The 16,169-nt window shown below is 36.4% G+C and overlaps 1 protein-coding gene across 2 annotated transcripts in view; it reads left to right on the top strand.

Moving 5' to 3' along the window:
• LOC137389865 (leukocyte receptor cluster member 8-like) overlaps positions 1–16,169 on the top strand; it is a 61,021-nt gene that overhangs the window by 6,888 nt on the left and 37,964 nt on the right. For both annotated transcript variants that reach the window (XM_068076013.1, XM_068076012.1), the window contains exons 3-6: positions 1,471–1,577; positions 1,674–1,827; positions 2,066–2,302; positions 3,798–3,956. In XM_068076013.1, coding sequence (XP_067932114.1) covers positions 1,471–1,577; positions 1,674–1,827; positions 2,066–2,302; positions 3,798–3,956 — 657 coding nt within the window. The remainder of the gene's footprint in view (positions 1–1,470; positions 1,578–1,673; positions 1,828–2,065; positions 2,303–3,797; positions 3,957–16,169) is intronic.

The following is a 16,169-nucleotide window of genomic DNA, read 5'->3' as shown; positions in this document are numbered from 1 at the left end:
AAATGGCAAAGTTGCTGCCACGTTAAAAAGCACAGTCCTTAGTTCTGCGGCCTATAGTAAGGTGCGGCTTATGTATTGTTTTATTATCGTTTTTTGGAAAATAAAGCAGATGCAGCTTATATAGAGGTGCGGTTTATAGTCCGAACAGTACGGTAGTCCCAAATTGAAAAATATTTCGTACCAGTGAACTGGACCTGAGGAATCTAATGATGTTTGTTCCACTGCATTTATTTTCACATCACTATATTTTCGCACTCATCAGAGCTGCGAAATTAAGTTGCAGCGAAATTTTACTCTGTATGCTACTCACGAAACTAAACACTAGCGAAATATAAGTGTCCTAGGGTATTCAGAAAAATCTACAAATATGCCTTATTGATATCTCTGGCAAAAGTTATAACTAAAATCCTAGACCCATATCGAGGTCTACCTAAACCGGAAATGATATTAAAATTTTAGTGTTTGCGTTCAATTTTTTCAACTCTAGAAGTCAATAAGCACATTCAAAAGTTGAATGTGAAAGGCAGTGAAAGGCAGTGAAAGGCGTAAATCAAATTGAAACATTATTTTTAATGTTTTCAAGTTTTCATTAATTTTTAGTTTTGTCAATTTGAGTCGTTATGCTCGAATAAAAATGCACTTTGTAGGCAGTCAGCCGGAGTCAGCCTGAAGTTATCATTCACTTTCGATAGGATCATATTGATTCTTAGAGCTGTCTATGAAGTTTGAAAAGTCAAGAACACAGTTATTGAACATATTTTTATTAGTTGAAACATGTTTATGACAGTTTATTTGAGTTATATTAGCATGTAGATTAGCTATGTTTTGGTTTGAAGGATGATACTCGTGAGGAAAATTTGGAAATTAGAGTTTCGTGATTTTTATGTTCATGACTAACTGTATATGTGTAAATAGTATTCATAACTGTGTATTGTATGTAATAAATAGGTAATTTTAGTCAAACTTTGTATATTTTGCAATTTTTATGGTGCAAGTCTAACTTTGTTTCAGCAAATAACAATTTTTTTGAAATCGAACATTTTCTGAAACTACCATTGAGACAGATCTATATGAAAGTGATATGAGTTTTCTATAGGAATGTAATATCATTTGAAAGAGGAGACTTGGCTGGTTCTTGTGAAACTTGAATGAGTAAATTGTCTCAAGCCTACATTTCTTGTAGTAGTAATTTGATTTATGGCAACTTTCTGAAAAATGAGCGGTATTTGGGGCTAATCGCCTAGAAATTAGTCGGGTGGGGAATGAGCTTTTGTCTGTCCAACATAATGGTTGGTGTCACTAAAATATAGTGCCATTCATAAATGCTAGCGTTAGGGCTAATTATTAAAGTGTTATGTACCAACAAGTGGTAATGGAGGCACTCTAGTTGACATACTTTTATGGCCATCGTACCATATTGGTGTGCTTTATCGTGATAGGTATCAGGTGTTAATTTACGGTGTATTACAGATATGCACCACCAGCAGCTACTCCCTATGGCAGTTACACTGGCTCCTATACTCCACGTAACAGTCTAGCTACTTCCTCACATCCTCCACGTTATCAACAACCCGCTGGTCAGTTTTTGTACTGTTTGTACTGTTAGAGATTTACTTCACACATTCAGTACCATTCACTGTGATGATGAACTTATGCTGTTTTAACCATTTTAGGTGTACGTTTTACCTTGAGCAACCAGAGCAGGTTACAGAACAACCAGCTGAGATACAGACCTCCTCTCACTAGACCGCCCCATGGACAGTCAATAGGACCTTGGAGATTTGTGGGGGCAGCTACACCTCCCCCACCTCCTCCTCCCACAAACAGGTACTTGGATCAACCAGATAAAACTGATAATAGAATTGTACTTTATTCATTTAATTATGTGCAGCATGTTCAATCATTGAATCTCTAGTGAGATTTTCATCTGGCTCTTCTCATCTTGCTTCGGCTTCTTCTGCATGTCAGAGGGCCCTCTGAGTAGTTATTTACTATGCAGTTGTCTTTGCCCTGTGCAACACAACATACAGAAAGTACAGAATGCAAGACAACCTGCTTATTGTAGTGGACATGTTGAATATGAGAGGCAGAGCCAGACAGCGCCACAGTCAACACCACAGTCAACACCACAGACAGCACCACAGTCAACACCACAGACAGCGCCACAGACAGCACCACAGCAACCAGCTAGCGCCACCGCTCTCATGCCATTACAGCAAAATCATGTAACGGCAAACATTCAGGCAAGACCACAACAAGCTCAGGGGGCAGCACAAATGTCTGACTGGCCTCCTAGTATGAAGTAAGTTAAGTTATAGCTTGGTTAGGTAACAGAGCAGGTAACGTCCTTGGCAATAGTGTTGGCTGTGCGTTAGCCCTGTGAAATATAGCTAATAACATAACGTAAAAAATAGTCCAAATAAAAGGTTTTCTTTAAATTGGTTTTATGATTATTGTTGTTAACCTTAAGAGCAGTGCTGCCAGGTCTTCCTTTAAAGTAATTATTGAGGTCGAGATCTGATCGGGCTTTTAGCGCCGAGGCTTCTCAAAGATCTTGCACTCTTTGCTGGTCTTTTTCTCGGAGACTCGCGGCTTCTTGACCTCACAGCTCTTCTGCAGCGGTAGTCTGCGGAGGGCAGTGTGCTATCCTCTCGCTCTGCTCCTTGGCAGTTACGATTGCAATCATTATCGATCAATGCTAGTTCTGTCCTGTCTTCGGGACAAGGAAGGGGCCGTGCTTGACGGACTCTTTTGTAGCGTCGCACATCTTTGGTCTCTTCATCGCTCTCCTCATCTCTTGTTGGCTCGTTATGACCCTTGGGTGTCTGGTTACAAATCTCGTGTACCTTCTCTTTACATACGAATACATCCCTGAGCATACCAAGTAGACTCGGGCAGTTGGAGCCTCCTGCGCTATGCGCCGCTTGTCTCATAAAGGGCATCATATTAAGTATGAGGAAGACAGCAATGACAAGGGCCGCCTGTAGCCAATAGTTACTAGCATTGAAGAGTGTAAAGAAGGGTTTGGCTGGCTGGAAAGGGGGAGCTCGATATGTTGAATCTAGGAATAGTTTATGGTAGTTAGTCATGCTGAAACATCAGTCGATGGAGGGTTGAAGGAGGTGTAGGTGAGTCGTCGAGGATGGTGCACTCTCCTACCCACTTCTTTCTAACGTATTGCCAACCTAGAAGCGGGGGCGTCTGGCTCTGCTCTTTCTTAGTTGATAGACCTGCAACAAGTGTTTGCGCTCATAGATATATGCTTAAATATTTACCGCTACTTGCAAGCCACAAGCGACCAGTCTTCTCAATGTAGGCCAGATCTTCTGGTAGAAAATGTAGGCAAAGACAATAATGAGCACTGTGTAGGTTAATACATTGGGGCTGGTTGACTTGTAGACAAAGTTATTATGCACCAGGTAGCCATCAAAACCCATGTCTACAACAGAAAGACAAGACCAACGTCTACCAGCCGTCTACCAGCCGTCTACCAGCCACCCATGCTTAACCTCTGTGACCCACCCATCATCACCACAAGAGTGACGATGTTGTGGGCGATCACTCGCCATGCTTGTTACTAATGGGCACATGATCTGTTGATTTTTTGATAAGGAAAATGCCACACTTGGTCACGGACAAACTTTAAAGCAGTCATTTTTTGTTTTTGTGGCAAATTGAGAATGTATATGCATTAGCTGTCCTCACTGCAAATACAACCACTAAGAAGTAAAACGCTTGCTTTTTTGAGAGTTTGATATAATTTACACGATATATAGATAAATAGCATTTTTCTCTAGAGACTGGGTGACCAAGTGCTTTGCCGCTGCGCATACTGATGAAGACAAAGATAAGATGGAGCAAAAATTAAAAGAGGTTATTACAGATGCATTCGCTCGCTCTAGAGTGGACACCACCGATTGGGCAACCTACCCTATCCCACAGCTGATGATGTCAAGGTTGGATATACTACTACTAGCGCTTCCCTACCATTCTTACTGTCCACCGTGTGTTCTAGCAAATATGGCTTGCTTCTACTTACCAAATATTCTGCCCGATGATATTTTTTCTCAATTTTCAGAGCTTTAAGTAAGTGCGACGGTTGTTTTCTGATACTTGATTCACTTGGCTGAGCCTGCCAGCTATCTTCTATTGCTAGTGATGATGTCATCAAAACTTGCATTTGGCACAAGATTGACTAAGCTTCATGCTTAGGCTTTCCTTCATTACATGTCATAACTAAATTGAAACGCTATTCCTTCAGCCAAATTGGAGATTCTGCGGCTCCTTTTGGAGTCGGCTAAATTCTTCTGCTAATCAACTAACTGTTAATTTGGTATAATGTTTAATAATGATATAATGTTTAATGGAGGTTTTTGCCTTATTTCACTCTTTGAAAAATAAACCTGCTCTTAAAATGATATCTAGGTAACTATTACTACTCTTCAGGCTGGTTGTGTCAGCATATGTATCACACAACTACCTGTAGCATGACAACTAACATATCACACAACTACCTGTAGCATGACAACTAACATATCACACAACTACCTGTAGCATGACAACTAATATATCACACAACTACCTGTAGCATGACAACTAATATATCACACAACTACCTGTAGCATGACAACTAATATATCATACAACTACCTGTAGCATGACAACTAATATATCACACAACTACCTGTAGCATGACAACTAATATATCACACAACTACCTGTAGCATGACAACTAATATATCATACAACTACCTGTAGCATGACAACTAATATATCACACAACTACCTGTAGCATGACAACTAATATATCACACAACTACCTGTAGCATGACAACTAATATATCATACAACTACCTGTAGCATGACAACTAATATATCATACAACTACCTGTAGCATGACAACTAATATATCATACAACTACCTGTAGCATGACAACTAATATATCACACAACTACCTGTAGCATGACAACTAATATATCACACAACTACCTGTAGCATGACAACTAATATATCACACAACTACCTGTAGCATGACAACTAATATATCACACAACTACCTGTAGCATGACAACTAATATATCATACAACTACCTGTAGCATGACAACTAACATATCACACAACTACCTGTAGCATGACAACTAATATATCATACAACTACCTGTAGCATGACAACTAATATATCACACAACTACCTGTAGCATGACAACTAATATATCATACAACTACCTGTAGCATGACAACTAATATATCATACAACTACCTGTAGCATGACAACTAATATATCACACAACTACCTGTAGCATGACAACTAATATATCATACAACTACCTGTAGCATGACAACTAATATATCACACAACTACCTGTAGCATGACAACTAATATATCACACAACTACCTGTAGCATGACAACTAATATATCATACAACTACCTGTAGCATGACAACTAATATATCACACAACTACCTGTAGCATGACAACTAATATATCACACAACTACCTGTAGCATGACAACTAATATATCACACAACTACCTGTAGCATGACAACTAATATATCATACAACTACCTGTAGCATGACAACTAATATATCATACAACTACCTGTAGCATGACAACTAATATATCACACAACTACCTGTAGCATGACAACTAATATATCACACAACTACCTGTAGCATGACAACTAACATATCACACAACTACCTGTAGCATGACAACTAATATATCATACAACTACCTGTAGCATGACAACTAACATATCACACAACTACCTGTAGCATGACAACTAATATATCATACAACTACCTGTAGCATGACAACTAATATATCACACAACTACCTGTAGCATGACAACTAATATATCACACAACTACCTGTAGCATGACAACTAATATATCACACAACTACCTGTAGCATGACAACTAATATATCATACAACTACCTGTAGCATGACAACTAATATATCATACAACTACCTGTAGCATGACAACTAATATATCACACAACTACCTGTAGCATGACAACTAACATATCACACAACTACCTGTAGCATGACAACTAATATATCACACAACTACCTGTAGCATGACAACTAATATATCATACAACTACCTGTAGCATGACAACTAACATATCACACAACTACCTGTAGCATGACAACTAATATATCATACAACTACCTGTAGCATGACAACTAATATATCACACAACTACCTGTAGCATGACAACTAATATATCATACAACTACCTGTAGCATGACAACTAATATATCATACAACTACCTGTAGCATGACAACTAATATATCATACAACTACCTGTAGCATGACAACTAACATATCATACAACTACCTGTAGCATGACAACTAACATATCACACAACTACCTGTAGCATGACAACTAATATATCACACAACTACCTGTAGCATGACAACTAATATATCACACAACTACCTGTAGCATGACAACTAATATATCACACAACTACCTGTAGCATGACAACTAATATATCATACAACTACCTGTAGCATGACAACTAATATATCACACAACTACCTGTAGCATGACAACTAATATATCACACAACTACCTGTAGCATGACAACTAATATATCACACAACTACCTGTAGCATGACAACTAATATATCATACAACTACCTGTAGCATGACAACTAATATATCACACAACTACCTGTAGCATGACAACTAATATATCACACAACTACCTGTAGCATGACAACTAATATATCATACAACTACCTGTAGCATGACAACTAATATATCACACAACTACCTGTAGCATGACAACTAATATATCATACAACTACCTGTAGCATGACAACTAATATATCACACAACTACCTGTAGCATGACAACTAATATATCATACAACTACCTGTAGCATGACAACTAATATATCATACAACTACCTGTAGCATGACAACTAATATATCATACAACTACCTGTAGCATGACAACTAATATATCACACAACTACCTGTAGCATGACAACTAATATATCACACAACTACCTGTAGCATGACAACTAATATATCATACAACTACCTGTAGCATGACAACTAATATATCACACAACTACCTGTAGCATGACAACTAATATATCATACAACTACCTGTAGCATGACAACTAATATATCACACAACTACCTGTAGCATGACAACTAATATATCACACAACTACCTGTAGCATGACAACTAATATATCATACAACTACCTGTAGCATGACAACTAATATATCATACAACTACCTGTAGCATGACAACTAATATATCACACAACTACCTGTAGCATGACAACTAATATATCACACAACTACCTGTAGCATGACAACTAATATATCATACAACTACCTGTAGCATGACAACTAATATATCATACAACTACCTGTAGCATGACAACTAATATATCACACAACTACCTGTAGCATGACAACTAATATATCACACAACTACCTGTAGCATGACAACTAATATATCACACAACTACCTGTAGCATGACAACTAATATATCACACAACTACCTGTAGCATGACAACTAATATATCACACAACTACCTGTAGCATGACAACTAATATATCATACAACTACCTGTAGCATGACAACTAATATATCATACAACTACCTGTAGCATGACAACTAATATATCACACAACTACCTGTAGCATGACAACTAATATATCATACAACTACCTGTAGCATGACAACTAATATATCATACAACTACCTGTAGCATGACAACTAATATATCACACAACTACCTGTAGCATGACAACTAATATATCATACAACTACCTGTAGCATGACAACTAATATATCACACAACTACCTGTAGCATGACAACTAATATATCATACAACTACCTGTAGCATGACAACTAATATATCATACAACTACCTGTAGCATGACAACTAATATATCATACAACTACCTGTAGCATGACAACTAATATATCACACAACTACCTGTAGCATGACAACTAATATATCATACAACTACCTGTAGCATGACAACTAATATATCACACAACTACCTGTAGCATGACAACTAATATATCATACAACTACCTGTAGCATGACAACTAACATATCACACAACTACCTGTAGCATGACAACTAATATATCATACAACTACCTGTAGCATGACAACTAATATATCACACAACTACCTGTAGCATGACAACTAATATATCACACAACTACCTGTAGCATGACAACTAACATATCACACAACTACCTGTAGCATGACAACTAATATATCATACAACTACCTGTAGCATGACAACTAACATATCACACAACTACCTGTAGCATGACAACTAATATATCATACAACTACCTGTAGCATGACAACTAATATATCACACAACTACCTGTAGCATGACAACTAATATATCACACAACTACCTGTAGCATGACAACTAACATATCACACAACTACCTGTAGCATGACAACTAACATATCACACAACTACCTGTAGCATGACAACTAATATATCACACAACTACCTGTAGCATGACAACTAATATATCATACAACTACCTGTAGCATGACAACTAATATATCATACAACTACCTGTAGCATGACAACTAACATATCATACAACTACCTGTAGCATGACAACTAACATATCACACAACTACCTGTAGCATGACAACTAATATATCACACAACTACCTGTAGCATGACAACTAATATATCATACAACTACCTGTAGCATGACAACTAACATATCACACAACTACCTGTAGCATGACAACTAATATATCACACAACTACCTGTAGCATGACAACTAATATATCATACAACTACCTGTAGCATGACAACTAATATATCATACAACTACCTGTAGCATGACAACTAATATATCATACAACTACCTGTAGCATGACAACTAACATATCATACAACTACCTGTAGCATGACAACTAACATATCACACAACTACCTGTAGCATGACAACTAATATATCACACAACTACCTGTAGCATGACAACTAATATATCATACAACTACCTGTAGCATGACAACTAACATATCACACAACTACCTGTAGCATGACAACTAATATATCACACAACTACCTGTAGCATGACAACTAATATATCATACAACTACCTGTAGCATGACAACTAATATATCATACAACTACCTGTAGCATGACAACTAATATATCATACAACTACCTGTAGCATGACAACTAATATATCATACAACTACCTGTAGCATGACAACTAATATATCACACAACTACCTGTAGCATGACAACTAATATATCATACAACTACCTGTAGCATGACAACTAATATATCATACAACTACCTGTAGCATGACAACTAATATATCATACAACTACCTGTAGCATGACAACTAACATATCATACAACTACCTGTAGCATGACAACTAACATATCACACAACTACCTGTAGCATGACAACTAATATATCACACAACTACCTGTAGCATGACAACTAATATATCATACAACTACCTGTAGCATGACAACTAACATATCACACAACTACCTGTAGCATGACAACTAATATATCACACAACTACCTGTAGCATGACAACTAATATATCATACAACTACCTGTAGCATGACAACTAATATATCACACAACTACCTGTAGCATGACAACTAATATATCATACAACTACCTGTAGCATGACAACTAACATATCACACAACTACCTGTAGCATGACAACTAATATATCATACAACTACCTGTAGCATGACAACTAATATATCACACAACTACCTGTAGCATGACAACTAACATATCACACAACTACCTGTAGCATGACAACTAATATATCATACAACTACCTGTAGCATGACAACTAATATATCACACAACTACCTGTAGCATGACAACTAATATATCATACAACTACCTGTAGCATGACAACTAATATATCACACAACTACCTGTAGCATGACAACTAATATATCACACAACTACCTGTAGCATGACAACTAATATATCATACAACTACCTGTAGCATGACAACTAATATATCACACAACTACCTGTAGCATGACAACTAACATATCACACAACTACCTGTAGCATGACAACTAATATATCATACAACTACCTGTAGCATGACAACTAATATATCATACAACTACCTGTAGCATGACAACTAATATATCATACAACTACCTGTAGCATGACAACTAATATATCACACAACTACCTGTAGCATGACAACTAACATATCATACAACTACCTGTAGCATGACAACTAATATATCACACAACTACCTGTAGCATGACAACTAATATATCATACAACTACCTGTAGCATGACAACTAATATATCACACAACTACCTGTAGCATGACAACTAATATATCATACAACTACCTGTAGCATGACAACTAATATATCATACAACTACCTGTAGCATGACAACTAATATATCATACAACTACCTGTAGCATGACAACTAATATATCACACAACTACCTGTAGCATGACAACTAATATATCATACAACTACCTGTAGCATGACAACTAATATATCACACAACTACCTGTAGCATGACAACTAATATATCATACAACTACCTGTAGCATGACAACTAACATATCACACAACTACCTGTAGCATGACAACTAATATATCACACAACTACCTGTAGCATGACAACTAACATATCATACAACTACCTGTAGCATGACAACTAATATATCATACAACTACCTGTAGCATGACAACTAATATATCATACAACTACCTGTAGCATGACAACTAATATATCATACAACTACCTGTAGCATGACAACTAATATATCACACAACTACCTGTAGCATGACAACTAATATATCACACAACTACCTGTAGCATGACAACTAATATATCATACAACTACCTGTAGCATGACAACTAATATATCATACAACTACCTGTAGCATGACAACTAATATATCATACAACTACCTGTAGCATGACAACTAATATATCACACAACTACCTGTAGCATGACAACTAATATATCATACAACTACCTGTAGCATGACAACTAATATATCATACAACTACCTGTAGCATGACAACTAATATATCACACAACTACCTGTAGCATGACAACTAATATATCACACAACTACCTGTAGCATGACAACTAATATATCATACAACTACCTGTAGCATGACAACTAATATATCATACAACTACCTGTAGCATGACAACTAATATATCACACAACTACCTGTAGCATGACAACTAATATATCATACAACTACCTGTAGCATGACAACTAATATATCATACAACTACCTGTAGCATGACAACTAATATATCATACAACTACCTGTAGCATGACAACTAATATATCACACAACTACCTGTAGCATGACAACTAATATATCATACAACTACCTGTAGCATGACAACTAATATATCATACAACTACCTGTAGCATGACAACTAATATATCACACAACTACCTGTAGCATGACAACTAATATATCATACAACTACCTGTAGCATGACAACTAATATATCATACAACTACCTGTAGCATGACAACTAATATATCATACAACTACCTGTAGCATGACAACTAATATATCACACAACTACCTGTAGCATGACAACTAATATATCATACAACTACCTGTAGCATGACAACTAATATATCATACAACTACCTGTAGCATGACAACTAATATATCATACAACTACCTGTAGCATGACAACTAATATATCATACAACTACCTGTAGCATGACAACTAATATATCATACAACTACCTGTAGCATGACAACTAATATATCATACAACTACCTGTAGCATGACAACTAATATATCATACAACTACCTGTAGCATGACAACTAATATATCATACAACTACCTGTAGCATGACAACTAATATATCACACAACTACCTGTAGCATGACAACTAATATATCACACAACTACCTGTAGCATGACAACTAATATATCATACAACTACCTGTAGCATGACAACTAATATATCACACAACTACCTGTAGCATGACAACTAATATATCACACAACTACCTGTAGCATGACAACTAATATATCACACAACTACCTGTAGCATGACAACTAATATATCATACAACTACCTGTAGCATGACAACTAATATATCACACAACTACCTGTAGCATGACAACTAATATATCACACAACTACCTGTAGCATGACAACTAATATATCACACAACTACCTGTAGCATGACAACTAATATATCACACAACTACCTGTAGCATGACAACTAATATATCACACAACTACCTGTAGCATGACAACTAATATATCACACAACTACCTGTAGCATGACAACTAATATATCACACAACTACCTGTAGCATGACAACTAATATATCATACAACTACCTGTAGCATGACAACTAATATATCATACAACTACCTGTAGCATGACAACTAATATATCATACAACTACCTGTAGCATGACAACTAATATATCACACAACTACCTGTAGCATGACAACTAATATATCATACAACTACCTGTAGCATGACAACTAATATATCACACAACTACCTGTAGCATGACAACTAACATATCATACAACTACCTGTAGCATGACAACTAATATATCACACAACTACCTGTAGCATGACAACTAATATATCACACAACTACCTGTAGCATGACAACTAATATATCACACAACTACCTGTAGCATGACAACTAATATATCACACAACTACCTGTAGCATGACAACTAATATATCATACAACTACCTGTAGCATGACAACTAATATATCATACAACTACCTGTAGCATGACAACTAATATATCACACAACTACCTGTAGCATGACAACTAATATATCACACAACTACCTGTAGCATGACAACTAATATATCACACAACTACCTGTAGCATGACAACTAACATATCATACAACTACCTGTAGCATGACAACTAATATATCATACAACTACCTGTAGCATGACAACTAATATATCATACAACTACCTGTAGCATGACAACTAATATATCACACAACTACCTGTAGCATGACAACTAATATATCATACAACTACCTGTAGCATGACAACTAATGTATCATACAACTACCTGTAGCATGACAACTAATATATCATACAACTACCTGTAGCATGACAACTAATATATCATACAACTACCTGTAGCATGACAACTAACATATCACACAACTACCTGTAGCATGACAACTAATATATCATACAACTACCTGTAGCATGACAACTAATATATCATACAACTACCTGTAGCATGACAACTAATATATCACACAACTACCTGTAGCATGACAACTAACATATCACACAACTACCTGTAGCATGACAACTAATATATCACACAACTACCTGTAGCATGACAACTAATATATCACACAACTACCTGTAGCATGACAACTAATATATCATACAACTACCTGTAGCATGACAACTAATATATCATACAACTACCTGTAGCATGACAACTAATATATCACACAACTACCTGTAGCATGACAACTAATATATCACACAACTACCTGTAGCATGACAACTAATATATCACACAACTACCTGTAGCATGACAACTAATATATCACACAACTACCTGTAGCATGACAACTAATATATCATACAACTACCTGTAGCATGACAACTAATATATCACACAACTACCTGTAGCATGACAACTAATATATCACACAACTACCTGTAGCATGACAACTAATATATCATACAACTACCTGTAGCATGACAACTAATATATCACACAACTACCTGTAGCATGACAACTAATATATCACACAACTACCTGTAGCATGACAACTAATATATCACACAACTACCTGTAGCATGACAACTAATATATCATACAACTACCTGTAGCATGACAACTAATATATCACACAACTACCTGTAGCATGACAACTAATATATCACACAACTACCTGTAGCATGACAACTAATATATCACACAACTACCTGTAGCATGACAACTAATATATCATACAACTACCTGTAGCATGACAACTAACATATCACACAACTACCTGTAGCATGACAACTAATATATCACACAACTACCTGTAGCATGACAACTAATATATCATACAACTACCTGTAGCATGACAACTATCCATTAGTCCGCAGCTAGGGTTAGAAGTTCAAATAAAACATCGCTTTCAACGCGACTTCAACTCGTGGCATTTAGCTTGGTAAACCAACATTCTAACACCTGCGTAAATCGACTGCCTTAAGGTATTTTTGAATAGTTGTGCAGCTACTTATTATCTGGGCATGTCAGCACACCATACGATCTCTCACGGCACGCCTGACGATCTCTCATGGCACACCTGACGATCTCTCATGGCACACCTGACGATTTCTCACGGCGCACCTGACGATCTCTCACAGCACACCTGACGATCTCTCACGGCACACCTGACGATCTCTCACGGCACACTAGACGATCTCTCTCGGCACATCAGACGATCTCTCTCGGCACACCAGACTACCAGGGTGCTAGTCTTTCTCTACTAAGTTCGGCAAGAGAGAAAACAATATTTTTAAGGCTAGCTATGAAATTTTTGTCATTTACATCGAATTTCAATGTTTTAACTGCACCGACTCAACGTTATATAGAATGTTTTACATAATTTGAAGCAAAAACCTATGTAAACTCTTTACGTTTAGCGGAATATATTTTAAAGGCGGTTTACTTTACAGGAGCGTCTACTGTACTCTAAAGGAGTAGTTTCCTTGTTAAACGATTCACAACCATTTAGCATACTTGCACACACCCAGTCAATGATGTTACTGCTTATGCACAAGAAGTAACAGCGAGTCAATAAACAACAGTAACCATGAGGTCAATAAACAACAGTAACCATGAGGTCAATAAGAAAGACAAGGTTTTGTCATCTATATATAAATGTCAAAGTTTGTCATCTGTCATTACCTGTCTGTCCAGCTTTTGCTATTAAAATCTAGGAATGAAAGAATCGCTTTGTGCTGGATTTAAACTCACGAAAATGTCACCCGCAACTTTGTAAAAATGGGCATCTAACCGCAATGGTACCGCTGTTACCATTCCATCGCTTTTACCATTGCATCGCTTTTACCATTCCATCGCTTTTGCCATATACTGTATACCCTCATCCCGATTGCACACACTAAATTACGTACTATTTAATATAGCGTGCCCACTGGTTACGATGCCCCTGTGATGCCCCTCTTAATTCAGGAAACACAATGCGTTCTCATCCTCGTCATACTAGGGCGATTTTGTTTTCCGCCATTTGATTCACTTGTACTTCACAAAGAGCACTTTTCCCATGATATGAAGTTCGAAAGTTAGAACAGTAGCTGTGTTATTTGTTGAATAAAAATTAATTTTCTGTTCAAAGACTTTTTTATTACCCGGATAACGCCGGGCATTCAGTAGTTATAATTATAATTGCCATTTATCTACTCGACTAACTTCCAAAGTTCAATACTTTAGACAGCTTGTTGCTATTACGGCATTTTTGTTGCCTGATACTTTCAAAGAACTTTATAGAAGACAGCCTAATGTTCGTCACAAAAAATAATGGGTGTGTGGGCATGTCTCCCTAATTTATTTGAAGTATCTAGCTAAAAACTTCAAGTCTATCCGTATACAGCTGTTTATTAATGCCAGCATTAATGTCTCATGTCTCCCTAATTTATTTGAAGTATCTAGTTAAAAACTTCAAGTCTATCCGTATACTGCTGTTTATTAATGCCACCATTGATATGTTGAAAATTTGAAAATAAATATGAGCAAACATTAAAAAGTAAGCTGTTATATATTTTTTGAATATTTTGCTATACATTATATGCAGCAATAAAAATCTCATCGTACTAAGCTAGGCAATTCTATAACTGGTTTTGGCATAAATTCATAACCTATGAAGATGCTATTACTGTATGTAGTTACTAAAGTCTTGCTTCACACCTCCTTAAATATAAGAAGTGTTGTAGCATTTCACCTTCTCGTATTAACCCAGGTACCGACCACAAAAATTTCTCGAATCAAAAAGTTGTCAATTAAACCTGGACAACAGCATACATTTTCTGAAAGCTAATAAAGTGAAGAATCCAACTACACCATAATCTAAGTTGTAAATTTTC

Source organism: Watersipora subatra, chromosome 3 (assembly GCF_963576615.1).
Source record: "Watersipora subatra chromosome 3, tzWatSuba1.1, whole genome shotgun sequence".
In the NCBI taxonomy this organism is placed as follows: Eukaryota; Metazoa; Bryozoa; class Gymnolaemata; order Cheilostomatida; family Watersiporidae; genus Watersipora; species Watersipora subatra.
Note: the sequence above shows the minus strand (reverse complement) of the source record. Positions and strands in the feature narration are given on the sequence as shown.